The sequence below is a fragment of the Halichoerus grypus genome, chromosome 1 (assembly GCF_964656455.1).
Source record: "Halichoerus grypus chromosome 1, mHalGry1.hap1.1, whole genome shotgun sequence".
NCBI classification, from domain to species: domain Eukaryota; kingdom Metazoa; phylum Chordata; class Mammalia; order Carnivora; family Phocidae; genus Halichoerus; species Halichoerus grypus.
The window spans coordinates 213974141-213990991 of record NC_135712.1 but is presented as its reverse complement, the minus strand read 5'-3'; the positions used below and the strand labels follow the sequence as shown (position 1 = coordinate 213990991).

The 16851-nt window shown below is 57.4% G+C and overlaps 1 protein-coding gene across 2 annotated transcripts; it reads left to right on the top strand.

Annotated features, from left to right (window-relative positions):
• On the top strand, positions 1 to 14812 carry DOHH (deoxyhypusine hydroxylase). 2 transcript variants are annotated; one of them, XM_036116101.2, is made up of 5 exons: positions 1 to 321; positions 3558 to 3917; positions 5947 to 6023; positions 7439 to 7679; positions 8717 to 14812. In XM_036116101.2, the coding sequence occupies exons 2-5, from the start codon at positions 3644 to 3646 to the stop codon at positions 9034 to 9036; spliced, it is 912 nt and encodes a 303-aa protein (XP_035971994.1). In that variant the 5' UTR covers positions 1 to 321; positions 3558 to 3643; the 3' UTR covers positions 9037 to 14812. The 2 variants fall into 2 exon arrangements, with proteins under 2 accessions (XP_035971994.1, XP_035971993.1); XM_036116100.2 differs by having other exon boundaries at positions 1 to 329.
• The last annotated feature ends 2039 nt before the right edge of the window (positions 14813 to 16851 follow it).

Sequence of the window (16851 nt, the reverse complement as noted above, 5' to 3'; positions counted from 1 at the left end):
AGAGAATGTCTTCCGCGGAAAGAGTGGACGTTGTCCTTCCCTTCCCTGAGGGATGTCCTTAGACTCCATCTGCTGTGTGAGTGTGAGCTGGCACCGATGCCGACCGTGCTTCCAGACCTCTCTCCTGCCGCGGAGACTTTGACTGGAACCCCCCCCAGCGCCGCGTTGGTGCCTTCCGGCCCGGTCACGTGGGCGGGAAGATGGCGGCCCCCAGAGCGCGCCGCGAGCGTCGGGGTTGGTGAAACGCCGGTGGCCGCTGTGGGCGCGGGTGGGATCGGCGGCCTCGTCTTCCCGGAGCTCGTTTGGGCGTTTCGGCTGCAGGTGGCACGGTGCGTGGCCCGGGCCTGGCGGGCGGGCACGGCGGGGAACGCCTCGTGGGGAGGTCCCGTCTCTAGGATTCGTTAGTTGGGGGTCGAGGGGCCTCCTCCTGAGGGGTTTCGAGTCCCGGCGAGCTCTTTCCCCAGGTTCTGGGGACCCTGTCGCCGGGGACTGGATTCCCAGGTTGTGGGACCCTGGGAGCCGGCGCGTGTGGGGGAGGGGGTCCCATATTGGGCCCTTTCTCGAGTTTCGGGAGAACCAACGGTATGAGGGATCCAGTACTTGGGGACCCGCGTAGACAGATCTTGAGGCTTCCGGTTTTTCGGGTTCTCTTCCAACGGGTGGGGTCTTGCGAGCAGCCCTGAGGGAATCCCGTGTTGGGAAGACCCCTTTCCGGGGGAGAGTTGGTTACCGGAGGTGTTTTTGTTGGGAATTCTTGGTTTAGATAGGTCTCGGGTGGGGGCGAGAGGTCGAGGAGCCTGGTCTCCTCTTTCTCCGTCCCTTACTAGTTCATCAAGAGGCTTTCGCAGGGGTGAGCAGATTGCCAGATTCTGCTTTGGTTGGGGGCTGATCCCCTCAACCCCACGCCCACACCCTTGCCCTGCTTCCCACTGAAGAATGGGTTGAAGGTATGAGCTGTGGGCTTCCAGGAGGCTAGGTGCGCCCTCCTGAGTACAGAGAGGTGGGTTTGGGGCTCCCTGCAGGAATATTTAATGCTAGCTCTGGTTTGTCAAGTGCGTGTAAGGTGCTCCATGAACACGCCATCTTCTTCTTCTTCTTTTTTTTTAAGATCTTATTTTTAAGTAATCTCTACACCCAGTGTGGGGCTCAAACTAACAACCTTGAGATCAAGAGTAGAACGCTCCACCGATTGAGCCAGCCAGGCGCCCCTCCACGAGCACACCTTCATTTGCAGTAACTGTGAGGTCCCCGTGCCCCTTCCACCCATTTTACGAATGATACAGATTTACACTGTGTATGAAGAGCTTAGTACCATGGTTGGTGTGCAGTGGGTGTTCAGTTCACTTAAATACGGATTGGGCACCTCCTGCCATGGTGACAGATCCCATGCTAGGCCTTGGGGACCCAGCAGTGAACAAAGTAATATAGATAACCTGTGTGTGTGTGTGTACACATATATGTGTGTAATAGATTTCTCTTTATTTTTTTAAAAGATTTTATTTATTGGACAGAAAGAGAGAGAGTGCACGTGCACTAGCAGGGGGAGCGGGAGAGGGAGAAACAGGCTCCCCCCTGATGCGGGACTCGATCCCAGACCCTGGGATCAAGACCTGAGCCGAAGGCAGAAGCTTAACTGAGCCACTCAGGCACCCCTAGGTTTCTTTATATATATATATACACACACACACACACACATATATACATGAAGTCCTGCCCTCCCGGCCCTTACTTTCTATAGTAAGAAACAGATCAGTGAAATACACTGGACACCAGGTGCTGTTAGATGCTGCGTGGATCACTGAAGCCGCCACAATGGGAGTGCAGGGCACGGAGGGTTTGCATGGCTACATCCGGGTGCTCAGAGAGTTCCTGCCTGCACATTGAGTGTCTGAACAGAGACTAGAAGGAAACCCGACTTGTGAGCTATTAATAGTTTTATTCCAAATGCAGAAACGAAGCCCAGAGACCTTTGCCCAAGTTCAAGTCTTGCCCTGGAGATCTGCAGCGTATTTTCTCCTCATGCTCCTCTCCCGTAGCTGGAGCTGCCTTGTTGGCCAGATTTCCCCTCATTCCCAGGAATTTAAGGACTCTGGGGATGAGTAGGCGATGAAGGGCCTTCTCCGGGTGTCTTGAGGACGACCCTGCAGAGCCTGGGAGTCAGGACTCCCGGGTCCTGTTTGCCCTTGGCTTGCTGTGTGAGCCCACACGAGTTGTTGCCCATCCCTGTAGCAGAGTCAGAGCTCAGGGCCCCTAATGCCTTGCCAGCTCACTCACTCCTGGCTTCTGTGGTTTCTGGTTCTCCCTCCCCCGATGGTCACCCCTGCTCAGGCAGCTGCGCCTCCCTCATGAAGCCCAGTGAGCCCTGCTGACGCCACAGCACGCTTTACGAGGCGTCCGCCAGGTCTTCACTGGTCCAGAGGACAGAGATGGAGCCCCGCCTCCCAGCCTAGGCTGTGTCATTTCGTCTCAGTCCATCCACTCAACACAGCATTTGTGGTTTAGAGCTTGACTCTGGAGCCCAGCTCCCTGGATTTATAACTCCTCACACTGTTCATAAGCAAGTTATTAACCTGTGTGTCTGCTTTCTCGCCTGTTAAAGGGTGACAAGCCTGGTGCCCATCTCATATGTTTGTGGGGAAAGGTAAATGAGTCCGTGAGTGTGAGGGGCTTAGCAGAGGGGCCTGGCACATAGTACGTCCTCTGTAAATGTCAGCTGCTGTTACTGGTAGGGCTGTTTTTACTGAAGGCTTACGGACTGGTGGGAGTATGGTGGTGACTAAGAGAGACTCGGTCCCCGCCTTCAGAGTTCTGATGAGGGATAAGACCGACCATAGGCAACTAAACTGGTAAACGTCCTATATGATATCTTGTGGTGGTAAGTGCTTTGAAGAAAAGTAGAACAAGGGAAAAGAGTAACAGTGACAACTGTGATCAGGGAAGGCTGCCCTGAGGAGGTGACATTTGAGACCCAAGAAAGTGAGAGGGTGAGCATGGGAGGCATTTGGGGAAGAGTGTCCCTGAGGAAGAGAATGACCCATGCAAAGGTCCTGGGGTAGGACTGGGCCTGGTGTGTTGGAGGAAGAGCCAGGAGGCCCGTGTGGCTGAAGCAGAGTGAGCGAGGGGGAGGAGGGGAGGGCTGGCAGGGGTGGGGGCAGGTCACACAGAGCCTTTGGGACTGTGAGGGAGTTTGAAATAACGAGGTGCCATAGGAGGATTAGGCAGGGGTCCGGTTTACATGCTGAAAGGATTTGCGCCTCAGTTACCTGTCCTGTAACAAATCACCCCACACTTAGCAGCTTTGAGAGCAGCAAACACGGTCTCCCACGGTTTGTGTGGACCGGGGATCTGGGCCTTGTAGCTAGGTGCTTCCGGCTCTGATCTCTCGTGAGGTCGCAGTGGGGACATTGGCCGGGGCTGCTTCAGCTGAAGGCTGGACCGGGGCTGGAGGAGCTGCTCTCAGCTTCCTGCTCGCGCTGCTTCTCCTCACTCGTAAATGAACAAATCCTTGAGCGGATGAAAAACACCGCTCACCTGGGCTCTCGGTTTTCCGCCTGTAGGTTCTTGTGCCCGGGAGGCCCTGGTTTCGGCGCAGGTGAGGCTGTGGAAGGCCTGGGCCCGTGGGCAGGAGGCAGCCGGCGGCGCCATGGTGACAGAGCAGGAGGTGGAGGCAATCGGGCAGACGCTGGTGGACCCCCAGCAGCCCCTGCAGGCCCGCTTCCGGGCGCTCTTCACCCTCCGCGGGCTCGGTGGTCCCGGAGCCATCACCTGGATCAGCCGGGCCTTTGGCGACGACTCTGCCCTGCTCAAGCACGAGCTGGCCTACTGCCTGGGCCAGATGCAGGACTCCCGGGCCATCCCCGTGCTGTTGGACGTGCTCCGTGACACCCGCCAGGAGCCCATGGTGCGCCACGAGGCGGGTGAGTGGCCGGGGGGACACCTGACCTCCACACACACCACCCCCCCAATCCCTTCTACCTCACATGCCCCCCTCCCTCCCGCGTGTTCTAGCAGGGCTTGGCAGGCTTTACCTATAAAGGGCAGGTGGTAAGATGTTCAGCGCCGTGGGCCAGACAGTCCCTGTTGCCAAGACGCAACTCTGCCCTCGTGATTAAAAGCAGCCGCGGTAAACTACCCTCCACGTGCCGGTGGGACTTTATGGGCGCTCAGATTTGAATTCCACGTAAGTTTCACACGTCAGGAAATATCATCTGTTGGATTTTTTTAAAGATTTTATTTTTAAGTTATCTCTTCACCCAACGTGGGGCTGGAACTCAGGGCCCCAAGATCAAGAGTCACGTGCTCTACCGACTGAGCCAGCCAAGCGCCCCTAAAAAAAGAGACATTTAAAAACATAAAAATCGGGCACCTGGGTGGCTCAGTCAGTGAAGCATCTGCCTTCGGCTCAGGTCATGATCCCGGGGTCCTGGGATCGAGCCCCGTGTGGGGCTCCCTGCTCGGTGGGGAGCCTGCTTCTCCCTCTCCCTCTGCTCCTGCAGCTCCCCCTGCTGTGCTCGCTCGCTCTCTCTGTCAAACAAATAAAATCTTTAAAAAGAAAAATAAATAAATAAAAAGTTAGAAACCATCTTTTGCTAATATAAAACCAGGTGGCGAGCTCGCCAGCCCGATATCAGTTTCATTTGTTCGTGTTATTCACTGGGCCAGTGTTTATTGAGCACCTGCTGTGTACCGGGCCCTGTTACCTCGAGGGACACCAGAAACGAGAGAGATGAGTAAATTCCGTGGCAAGCCAGTGCTGTTGAGGCTGCGTCTCTAACCAGTGAGCTGCTTTGCAGATGGGGGCGGGGCAGGGCTCTGTTTCCATCTTACTCTTTTTAGGCATTTCTCCTACTCCCTCTGCTGAGCCGCCCCCGTCCCCAGGCTGCCCCAGGTAACTCTCAGTGTGCCAGTCACTGTTTTTGTTGGAGCTCTCCCTACCCAGAACGTTCTCCTCCAGACCTCACCTTTCCCGAGAGTTCTGCTATTTTGAGTATTAGGTATCGCAGAACACTTTGTCGGGTGAGGGCGGAAGCACGGAAGTGCTAAGGAAGAAGTAAAGCAGGGAGTAGGATGAGAGTGTCAGAGGTGTTAACCTTTTTAATCAGTGAACAGAGATCTGAACGAAGGCAGGCAGTTATCTGGAGAGAGGTGCTTCAGGCAGAGGATGCAGCCTGGGCAGACGTCCTGGTGACATACCCTGTCTGCTCCTCGGAGGAGTGGCAAGGAGGCCCCTGTGGCTGGAGCGGAGGGAGTGACGGGGAGAGAGGGAGGAGGGAAGGGCAAGGGGCAGGGCCTGCAGGGCCTGGGGGGGCCTCAGGGACGACTTGGGCTTTTACCCTGAGGGAGGTGGGAGCCCTGGACGGCTGCGGGCAAGGAGGGGGACCTGACCTGGATTCAGTTCCATTAGGATGTTCTTGATCGTGGGCAGCAGTGTGCTCTACCCGCTTGCAAAGCGGAGGAGGAATTGAGTGCGGCGTGTTTGCTGGCCGTGGGTCTCTTCCTGCTCCGTGCCCGTATAGGCCCATGGGGGCTCATGGGGACCCACAGACGGTCAGGCTCCCCCACCGAGCCCTGCCTAGCTCCGCTGACCTTCCTCTCTCACACTGCAGCGTAAAACCTCCTCTGGGGCTCACCCCGACGAGCTCTGCTCACCCGGGTGTTCTTGGGGCTCCGTGATGACCGACGTCTCTGAGTTGTTATGACATGCTTGGCAGTGTCTCCCCACCCAGACCACAAGCACGGGGGGCATGGGCCGGGGCAGGGGGTGGGGGGTCCCAGCCCAGTTTCACGCTCCAGCTCCAATCCACGGGTCACAGATACAAGCAGAGCCGTGGTGGGGGGTAGGGGGGAGCACAAAGGAGGTGGTGTTGCTGGTCGTACCCCCCCGCCCCCCGCAGTATCCGCGACATTTCTTAACCAACCGTGAGCTGTTTGTGTGGTTCTTCTCAGGCGAGGCCCTGGGGGCCATCGGGAACCCAGACGTTCTGGAGGTCCTGAAGCAGTACTCCACTGACCCCGTCATCGAGGTACCGTGGCCTGATCCCTTCCTCCCCACCCCCACCTGGACCGGCCTCCCCCTGTGTCTGGTTGCCAGGGCGACCGCTTGGCCAGGGTCCTGGGAGAGGGCAGCAGCCAGGGTGGTCCCAGGCCACGGCCCCGTTCGGCAAAACCAAACTGATTCCCACACTAAACCCTGCCCGGCTGACCCGCCTTGCCTCTCCCCTCCTGCCCTGTCCAGTCCTCGCGCCAGGATCCCGCTGAGCCCACCCGCTTGTGTCCGCCTCCGCCGCCCCAGCCCGCCTGGCCTCTCCCAGGTCTCCCCACTGCCTTCCTGGCCTCTCCCACGTCTCCCCACTGTCTGCCTGGCCCCTCCCAGGTCTCCCCACTGCCCGCCTGGCCTCTCCCAGGTCTCCCCACTGCCCGTCTGGCCCCTCCCAGGTCTCCCCACTGCCCGCCTGGCCCCTCCCAGGTCTCCCCACTGCCCGCCTGGCCTCTCCCAGGTCTCCCCACTGCCTGCCTTTCTTCCTTCTTCTTCAGGGAACAGCTTTACTGAGATGTAATTCACATACCATAAAGTTCACCCTTTGAAAGGGTACACTTCAGTGTTTCTAGAGCATCCACAGAGGTGTGCGACCATCTCCTAATTCCAGAACATTCCATTGCCCCCAAAGAAGCCCCGCCCCATCAGCAGTCACTCCCCCCCCCAAGCCACCGGCCCCCACGAGCCTCCTTCCCGTCCGTGGATGAGCCTGTTCTGGACGTGTCACCCACGTGGACTCACACCCTGTGTGGCCTTCCGTGTCTGGTTCCCTCCCTGAGCGTCGTGGGCTCAGTGTCCGTCCCCGGGGCCGCGTGTGCGGGCGCCTCGCTCCTGCTCGCGGCTGATACTCCCGTGTGTGGTGGCCCAGATCTTGTCCACTTGCCCACTGAGGGACATTTGGGGTGTTCCCACTTTTTGGCCACCTGAACCGTGCTGCCGTGAGCGTGCATGGGCTTCTGGGTGGACGCGTGTGTGTCTCACCTGCTGCTTGTCACCTCCCAGAACTCAGTCCCAGCCTCCTCTCAGCAGCGGGGTGAGTGCAGAACGGAGGTCTGCTAACCTCTTTCAGACCTAAAGCATTCGTGTTTCCTAATGACCTCGAGGACAGAACCCCCCGTTCTTGGTGCAGCTCGCGGGGCTGAACGGTCAGGCCTGGCCTCGCCCTCTGCAGCGGCCACTTGCGCCCGGCCCCCGCTGCATCTGCTGCGGGTCCCTGCTCCGCTCCCACGTCACCTCCGTGTGGAGCCGCCCTGGCCCTCCGCCCTGTCGCTCCCTCCTCACACAAGCCCCTGCCGCTTTCTCTCCGTCCAGAATGACTGGAGCCCCCGAGGGTGGGGAAGGGGGTCCGTCGTGCCCACCGTCCTGTCCTCAGCGGCCACCCGTGCGCCCCTGTCCCCGCAGGTGGCCGAGACGTGCCAGCTGGCTGCCCAGCGGCTCGAGTGGCTGCAGCAGCACCACGGGGAGCCGGCGCTGGCCGGGCCCTACCTGTCCGTGGACCCTGCTCCTCCAGCCGAAGAGCGCGACGTGGGGCGGCTGCGGGGGGTCCTGCTGGACGAAGCCCGGCCACTCTTTGACCGCTACCGAGCCATGTTCGCCCTGCGGGATGTCGGCGGCGAAGAGGCTGCGTTGGCTCTGGCCGAGGGTGAGTTGGGGCCGGCCGGGGGGGTCCCGGTCAGGCGCCTGGGTGAGGCTCAGGAGCTGCGCCTGGGAGAGGGAGCAGCAGCATGACCCGGGGAGCGCGTCCTGGGCCCGGCGCCCGGCACTTCCTCCCCGGCTTTATAAGAGGTGGGCGGGCACCCTTCCCGCCAGTTCCCCGGGGGGAAGCCGAGGCCAGAAAGCCAGAGGGTCGCCTGAGCAGACAGCAGTTGGCGAGCCGCGGAGGTGGGATCTGGTCCCCGGCAGTGTGGCTCCGGCACGCTTAGCCCCTTTCTGTTATCGTGACTTGAGTCACTCTCCTCCCAGCTCCGCAGGCTGCTCTGCAGGCCTCTCCCCGGGCAGTCCGTGGTCCCCTGCACCCCCGTGCCCGGGGCGTGCCCGCAGAGGATTTGGAGCCCTCTCTGCGCTCCCAGAACTTCCTGTCTGGCAGGGAGATGCCTGGTCATCGCCTGGACCCTGGGCCACGGGGTGGGAGTCCCAGGTGGTGCTGGGCAGGAGCACAGTGGGGCTGGGTGGTGCTTGGGAGCAGGGGCCGCAGTCAGGCAGGTGGCCTCAAGCCCTGGCTCGGCCTCAAGGGCCTCTGGTCTTGGGCAGTCACCCCGCCCCTCCCGGCGGGGGCTCCCCATCAGTGTAAAGCATGACCTGTCTGTGGAGTGGGGGGAGGGTGCTCAGGACTGTCCCCTCATTAAACACGCGATAGCGTAACACAGAAGCCCGAGGAGAGGTGGGCGCAGCTGGAAGGGGACCCTGGGCCCAGAAAGGCCACACCTGCCCCGTCTGGCCTTGCGGAGGGCAGCGCTGTGTTCCCAGTGCCTGTTGGCGGGGAGCCTATTAGCAGCCCGTGCTCCAGCTTCTCCTGCCCCTCTGGCTGCAGGTCCCTCCCTTTGAGCAGCACTGACCACTGGAAATGGGGAACCCCCTTTCCACCTGCTCCTTCTTGCGCTCCGGCGCTCAGCCCCGAGTCCCCCGCCTGCCCCGATGGCACCGCTCGGCCATTGACCACCCTTGCCCTCCTGCCCGCAGGCCTGCACTGTGGCAGCGCCCTCTTCCGCCATGAGATTGGCTACGTCCTGGGCCAGCTGCAGCACGAGGCGGCCGTGCCCCAGCTGGCAGCGACCCTGGCCCAGCGGGCCGAGAACCCCATGGTGCGGCACGAGTGCGCTGAGGCCCTGGGAGCCATCGCCCGGCCCACCTGCCTGGCCGCCCTGCGGGCCCACGCAGCCGACCCCGAGCGCGTGGTGCGAGAGAGCTGCGAGGTGGCCCTGGACATGTACGAGCATGAGACCGGGTCGGCCTTCCAGTACGCCGATGGGCTGGAGCAGCTACGCGCGCCCCCCTCCTAGAGCCGCCTGTCTGCCTGCCTGACCTGTAGGACTCGGCATGAGCTGCATATAAACCGAGCTTGTGCGGATCGGGTCTGGCTTCCCCGTCCCCCTGGGGCTGTCTGCTTGGCCTGATCTGGCTGCTTTTGCATCCTGACTCCCCCAGGGCCAGGCTGAGGTGTCCTGTGTCCCTCATGGGGGGCCTGGCACAGGGCTGCAGCACCCGGGTTTCTGGTCACGGTGGTGGGATGTTGGCGTGGGAATGGGGGTCTGAGGGTGCAGGCCAGGGCTATGCTCAGGGAAGTTGGGGTTGCCTTGACCCCGCCTCTTGAGGAACCAGGGGAGCCCGGAAAGGCGCTGTGGGCAAACCCAAGCCCTTGGGCCTGGCCAGGGGCTGGGGCTTCCAAGGGCTGCCCCTGGGGCCTCTGACTCCCTAGCCCGGGACTAGGCAGGGTGGGAAGGTTGTTAGGGGCTTGGGGGCTGGGGAGGGACAAGCAGACCCCGGGGTCCAAATGGACTATTAAATTATTTTTGCCAAGCCATGACTCTCAGACTATGTTGGGGGCTCTGCAGGGCTGCTCTCAAGGAACATCTCAGGGAGGGGGCCGGGGTGTTTGAAGAGCTCCAGGCCCATGCCCTGGTTTCATCTCTGGCCAGCCCACTCCCAGCCTGGCCTTCCCCACACCCTCATTCTCACCCAGCCCCTATTGGGGTTTAGTGGTATGGCTAGGAGCCCAGGCTGTGGGTTCCCATCCCAGCTACCCGCCTCATTCTCCATGTGCAGCCTTCAACACCCTGTTTTACGGCCATAAAATAGGCATAACCATAGAACCTAATCTCACGTGGGACACATTCCACCTGCTGCGGTCTCCCGGCCAACAACATCCCTGCCCGGTCACATGAGGGCATAGATGCCCAGAGTGGGAGTCCTTGGGCGCTGTGACTGTGAGCTGGTTCTGCACGCTGATGCCTTCTCCTCCTGGCCCTTCTGATACCAGGCACACGAGGTCTCCACCCTAAGCAAGTCCTCTCTCCATGGGCATCCTACAATTCGATTCAGTTCTGATGCTCACTGCCGAGTTCACGCGGACCCCCCGGGTCCCCTCCTCACTGCTGATGATTTGCTTGCATAGCTCCCAGAGCTCAGGAAAGCACTTGACTTGCCTGTTTCTTAAAAAGGATGTCACGAGCAATCAGATGAGGGGTCCCGGGTGCAGGGGCTTCTTCCCGTGGAGTTTGGGGCACAACCCCCTCTGCCATGTGGATGCGTTCACCTGCCCTGGAACTTTCTGAGTCCCTTGGTTAGGGATTTTGTGGAGACCCCGTGTGCAGGCAAGGTTGGTTCAATAGGTGGCCATTGGTGATTCTCCCCCAGGGCCGAGGGTGTGGCTGAAAGTCCCTCCTTCCTCAGCCCCCAGCCCCATCCTGAAGCCACCTGTGAGCCCGCAGTCCCAGGCCTCATTGGCGAGCCCAAGTGTGGTGGGAAGGCCTTCCTCTTCCTCTGGCCCTTGCCTCTCAGGAAGTTACAGGCTTTTTAAATTTACTTTGTTAAGATTTATTATTTTAGAGAGAGAGCGGGGGGAGGGGCAGAGAGAGCGTCCCAATCAGACTCTGTGCTAGGTGCGTAGCCTGACACAGGGCTCGATCCCACCCCAAGATCACGACCTGAGCTGAAACCAAGAGTCGGTCACCCAACCGAGCCACCCGGCTCCCCAGGAAGTTACAGACTTTTAAAAGGGGCTGGGGCCCGGGGCCTGGGACACACATTCCCTATTACCTCAGTGTCGCAGGCACCTCATGACTGGCCCACCAGCCACCCTCCCTGCTCTCCTCAGATTTACCTGTCCCCAGCAGCAGAGACCGCGGGAATTTCTTAAAAACAAGCCTTCCTGACCTCACAGCATCCCCAGGTTCTGTCTTCTGCCCACTTTGTGCTTTTCTCTCCAGCAAGAGCCCCAGGAAGAGCCAAACCCCGACTGCCTCCCACGGCTCGCCTTTCCCTCCTACCGCCACCAGCCAGGCTCCGCCCTCCTGTCCCCAGACCTGTCATAGTCTCTGTCCTCCTCCCCCTCGGGCAGTGTCTCACTGGCCCAGCCCCCTCCTTCTCCTGGGAACTTCTCATGGGACCAGCCTCCCCTCCCACCTCTCACCCCTCCCCTGGTGCCCAGGCTGGGTCCTCCGGCCTCTTCCCTCCCCAGTCGCTCCCCTCCCGGGCAGCCTCGTCCACTCTCCCCGCCCCCACCCCCGTCTATGGCAGGACGATGCCCACAGTCCTGTCTCCAGCTTGGGCCTCGCCTGATTTCCAGACTCGGGGTCCGCTGCCCCGCTACGTCTCCACTTAGATATTGGTGAGGCATCCCAAACATAGTGTGTCCTTAGGATTCCTCATGTTACCTCCCAAAGCTGCTCCTCCCGCAGGAAGTGGGAACTATCATTCCAGGGGCTCAGCCTAAAAACATCGGGGTTGAATCAGTTTAAAATCTATCCCAGATCTCTCATTTGCCCGCAGCCACCACCATCGCCTGCCTGGACCCGCCCAATCCCCTCTGCCCCGCCCCCGCCCCCCCTTCCTTCCCCCAGTCCGTCCTCCCCGCAGCAGCCACCAGAGGGCGCCGGTGAGCACCGGAGCCAGGTCCCTCCCTCCCTGGGGGAAAAGCCCAAGTCCTCCCCAAGGCCCACAAGGCCCTGCACGACCCGCCCCTGCCCTGCCCCTCTCTGTCGCCCACTGTGCTCCAGCCAATCAGGCCTCATCAATGTTCTTCCAACAGGCCAGGCCCAATCCTGCCCCGGGACTTTCGCATGTGCTGTTTACCTGGAACCTTTTTCCTTCCCCATATGTTTACTCCCTCAATGAAACATTTGCTCTTTTGTTCAAACATCACCTCCTCACCGAGGCTTGCCGGAGCACTTGCACTGACATCATGACCTCCTAATGTTCCTTTATCCTGTTTCCTGCTTTCTTTTTCTCCATAGCATCTATAGTTTCCTGCACACTGTTTTCTCCACTAGAATAAGCACCATGTGAACAGCGTTTTGTCTGCTTTGTTGTCCATGACATGACAGCGGTGAGGTGCTAAAGGAGCAATCTGGAAAATAAAAACAAAGCCCTAGTCTGTAGCGTTTGCCAGTTCCCATAGTTTAAATCTTGCCACAATGGGGCGCCTGGGTGGCTCAGTCGTTAAGCAGCTGCCTTCGGCTCAGGTCATGATCTCAGGGTCCTGGCATGGAGCCCCGCATCGGGCTCCCTGCTCTGCGGGGAGTCTCCTTCTCCCTCTGCTGCTCCTCACCACTCATGCTCTGTCAAATAAAATCTTAAAATAAATAAGTAAATAAATCTTCCCACCATGGTCCACTCGTGCAGTTGCTGACCATGACTTCTGTAGTCAGCACCCACGGGCTCCTGCACATCACTAAGTGGATCCCTAGCACCGAGACATGCCAGGTAAATATTTGAGGAATGCCCATCCGCAGGGGCACTGCTTAAACAGTGGTGCATTTATACACTAACAGCCAGACCCTCAGAGGGATGGGAAGACCTTCCTGTGTTACAGGAAAGCAGTCCAAGATTGACCTCCAAAACTCGAAGCCGGCGAAGCCGACTCGTGCAATCTCATTTGCATAAATGGAGTTACGTATGTAAATTACACATGGGTGACTTTTTAAAAAAATATCCAAGAATTTACCCAAAGTACTTTCAATCTTATACCTCCCTGTGCTACTTGGAATGTTTCACCATGGTATTTACTTTGACATTTGTTCGGGACAATGACGGTGGCCTCTTCAGAGGGAGCAAATAGCCTGCCCAAGGCGGCTGCTTTACCCGGGGACAGAATTCGCCTGGCCACTCTGTCCTGCTCTTGGCTTTCTCTTGCTTCCTGGGCCAGGCAGAAAGCATAAGGCACTGGGGCGCCTGGATGGCTCGGTTGGTTAAGCGACTGCCTTCAGCTCAGGTCATGATCTCAGGGTCCTGGGATCGAGCCCCGCATCGGGCTCCCTGCTCCGCGGGAAGCCTGCTTCTCCCTCTCCCACTCCCCCTGCTTGTGTTCCCTCTCTCGCTGTCTCTCTCTGTGTCAAATAAATAAATAAAATCTTAAAAAAAAAAAAAAGAAAGCATAAGGCACTGAGGCAGGTGCACCTGCGTGGCCGGATGTTCCCGTTTTTAAGGGAGGACAGAGCAATTGATTTGACGTCCCATCTCTCATTTAAGAGGTGTGCACGGGGTGCCTGGGTGGCTCAAGGTCGAGTGTCTGCCTTTAGCTCAGGTCATGGTCTCGGGGATCCAGGAATCGAGCCCAGTGCCTGGCTCCCTGTTCCGCCGAGAGTCTGCTTCTCCCTCTCCATCTGCCCCTCCCCCGCCCTTCATGTGCGCACGCACTCTCTCTCAAGTTAAGAAGATAAAAAAAAAAAAAGTGGGCAATTAAAGGGCGCCTGGGTGGCTCAGTTGGTTAAGCAACTGCCTTCGGCTCAGGTCATGATCCTGGAGTCCCGGGATCGAGTCCCGCATCGGGCTCCGTGCTCGGCAGGGAGTCTGCTTCTCCCTCTGACCCTCCACCCTCTCATGCTCTCTCTCTCTCATTCTCTCTCTCTCAAATAAATAAATAAAAATCTTAAAAAAAAAAAAGTGGGCAATTAAAAACATAAAAATGCCATGCATAACAAAGAAGTCACTTTTAACAGACCAGCTATTGGTTTAAACATTCAGGTGTTCATTTCACAAATATTTATTGCACACCTACTGTGTGGCGGGCGGTCCCAGGCACAGAGGGCACAGAACGAGATAGTCTCTGGTCTCCTGGAGCTGACGTCCTGATTTTTTTTTTTAAGATTTTTTTTAAGTGATCCCCACACCCAACATGGGGCTTGAACTCATAATACCGAGCTCAAGAGTCACCTGCTCTACTGACTAAGCCAGCCAGGTGCCCCGATATTATTTTTTTATTGTCTTCCTATGTGTTTGAGAGCTGACTCCAGATTGACTTTGCGGTAACCTTGGCTGGCCAGCAAGGACACCATCTCGACCATGTTTTGTGGCTCAGGCTAATACTCACGCAGGGCCTCCCCAGGGGCCAGGCGCTGTGTTGACTCTGGAAGGCTCCCAGGCAGAGTGCCAGGTGTGATTGGCCCCCAGGATGTGCTGGGGGTAAAGAGATAGAGCCAAGGATGCAGGAAGCAGATATGGGAAGCCACACCCAAAAGCAAGACCTGTATACGTCAGGAAACTTGGAATCTTGAACCTACAGACCTGCGACAGACTGATAGCAGGGCAGACATCTGTGCTAAACGCAGACGTCCCACACCTTCTGTTCTGCGGCTCCTTTACACCTGAGCAAGTCCAAGCTCAAAGTGTCAGCAGCGCCCTGCTCCCTCTAAGCCCTCTGGAGAAGGATCCTCCCTGTCTTCTCCAGCTTCCGGTGTTGCCAGCAATCCTCCGCCTTCCTTGGCTTGTGGACACATCTCTCCAGTGTCTGCCTCGTCCCCACATGGCCTTCCCCTCTTTCTCTATGTCTGTGTCCAGATTCCCCTCTTATAAGCACATCACCCACTGGATGCTGGGCCCACCCCCACTCTGGTATAACCTCGTCCTAACTTGCTGACTGCAGAGACCCTATTTCCAAATAAGGGTCCATTCCCAGGTACTGGGGGATGCCTTTTGGGGGGATGCAATGAAACCCATAACCCTTTGTTATACTTCTGATGTCAGGTTGGGGGTTGGCCCAGCCCCTGCCCCAAGCCAGGCTGAGTGAGAGAGAATTCATCTGGGCTCCTGCTCTGCCTCTTCTCACTGCCCAGGGCAGACCTCAGGAGCGACTTACAGAATGTTTGCCAGGCTGTCACCCCTCTGGACTTGTAGTTTGTCAAAAATAGGAACCTCTGCTTTAAAAAAAAAAAAAAAAAAATTGGGAGCGCCTTGGTGGTTCAGTCGGTTAAGTGTCTGCCTTTGGCTCAGGTCATGATCCTGGGGTCCTGGAATCAAGTCCTGCATCGGGCTCCCTGCTTAGTGGGGAGCCTGCTTCTCCCTCTGCCCCCCCCCCTCGCTTGTGCATGCACTGTCTAAAATAAATAAAAATATTTTTTAAAAAATAAATAAGTGGAACCAGAGAGAGGAAAGTGTTTGTCAAGCAGTGTGGCACGTGAGCCCCAAATTGAAGGGGATGCCAAAAACCTCAGCACATAAGTCAGTAATATTTTCATGCATTTTTTTTCTTTTGAAAAATCGACATGGGGGCATCTGGGTGGCTCAGTCGTTAAGTGTCTGCCTTCGGCTCAGGTCATGATCCCAGAGTCCTGGGATCGAGCCCCGCATTGGGCTCCCTGCTCCGCGGGAAGCCTGCTTCTCTCCCTCTCCCCGATTGTGTTCCCTCTCTCGCTGTGTCTCTGTCAAATAAATAAATAAAATCTTAAAAAAAATCGACATGTATGTTGAGATCATTGTAGAGCTGCATTGCAGATGTAAGAAATAATCCAGAAGGCCCAGTGCAACCTTCACCCAGTTTCCCAGCAGTAGCTGGGTGCAAAACACACGCAAACCCCTAGCATAATATCATGACCAGAATGTTGGCGCTGAGGTGATACACCCATCTTGTTCAGATTTCTCCAGTGTTACTTGGACTTGGGTATGCATTTTTGTGTATTAAGTTCTGTACCATCTTATCACTGTGTAAGTTTGTGTGTCCATCAGCACAATCATAATACAGAACAGTGCCCACATCACGAGTGTGGCAGGGCTGAATAATGACCCGCCCCCAAAGATACCCGCTCCCTAATCTGTGTGCTATAAAAGGAACTTTGCAGATGGGAGTAAGTTTCAAATCCTGATGTGGGAGTGACCCTGGGTTCCCCAGGGGGCCCGGCGTCCTCACAAGAGGGAGGCAGAGGGTGGGAGTCCCAGAGATAGACCCTGTGCTGCTGGCAGTGAGGATGGAGAGGGAGCCGCGGGCCAGGGATGTGGGGCCTCTGGAAGCTGGAAGAGGCAGGATCGGGTCTCCCTGGGGCCCAGGAGGGACCACCCCTTCCCACGCCTGGGTGTTACTCCGGAAGACTCATTTCAGATTTCTGACCTCCAGAATGGTGAAATAACAGTTCCGTTGTGCTGAGCTAGTAAGTTTGGCGTGACCCGTTGCAACAGCAGTGGGAAACCACACTCAGGGATCTCCCGTGCTATCCTTTCATAAGCCCCCACATTCCTCCCTCATTAATGAAATATTTTTAAAAATCAAAATTAATGCAAAAAAAAATCCAAACTTAAGTAAAGACAGGATCCAACTTTGACCTCGCACAAGCCCCCTCCCTGGCCTCAGCCAAATCCCAGCCCTGTCAGACCCCAAGATCAAGGGTCACACGCTCTACCGACTGAGCCAGGCCAGGTGCCCCACTTCATTTGACATTTATTGATTTATTCTGTGCCAAGCACTGCTCTGCACCTTCTTTGTTCAGTAGAATTTTCTACGATAGACATATTCTATGTCTGCATCACTGAGTATGACAGCTACTAGCCAGAGGGGGCTGGGGGCCATGGAGCATTTCAAAGGTGGCCAGTGGGGGGCGCCTGGGTGGATCAGTCGTTAAGCGTCTGCCTTCGGCTCAGGTCATGATCCCAGGGTCCTGGGACCGAGCCGCGCATCTGGCTCCCTGCTCTGCAGGAAGCCTGCTTCTCCCTCTCCCACTCCCCCTGCTTGTGTTCCTTCTCTCGCTGTCTCTCTGTCAAATAAATAAATAAAATCTTAAAAAAAAAAAAAATTAAAAAAATCGGTTCTGTAGCTACACTGGCCACCTTTGTTTCTTTTTTTTTTTAATTTATGAGATTAAATTATGGCTGAAGCATGGAGATTAATTTAT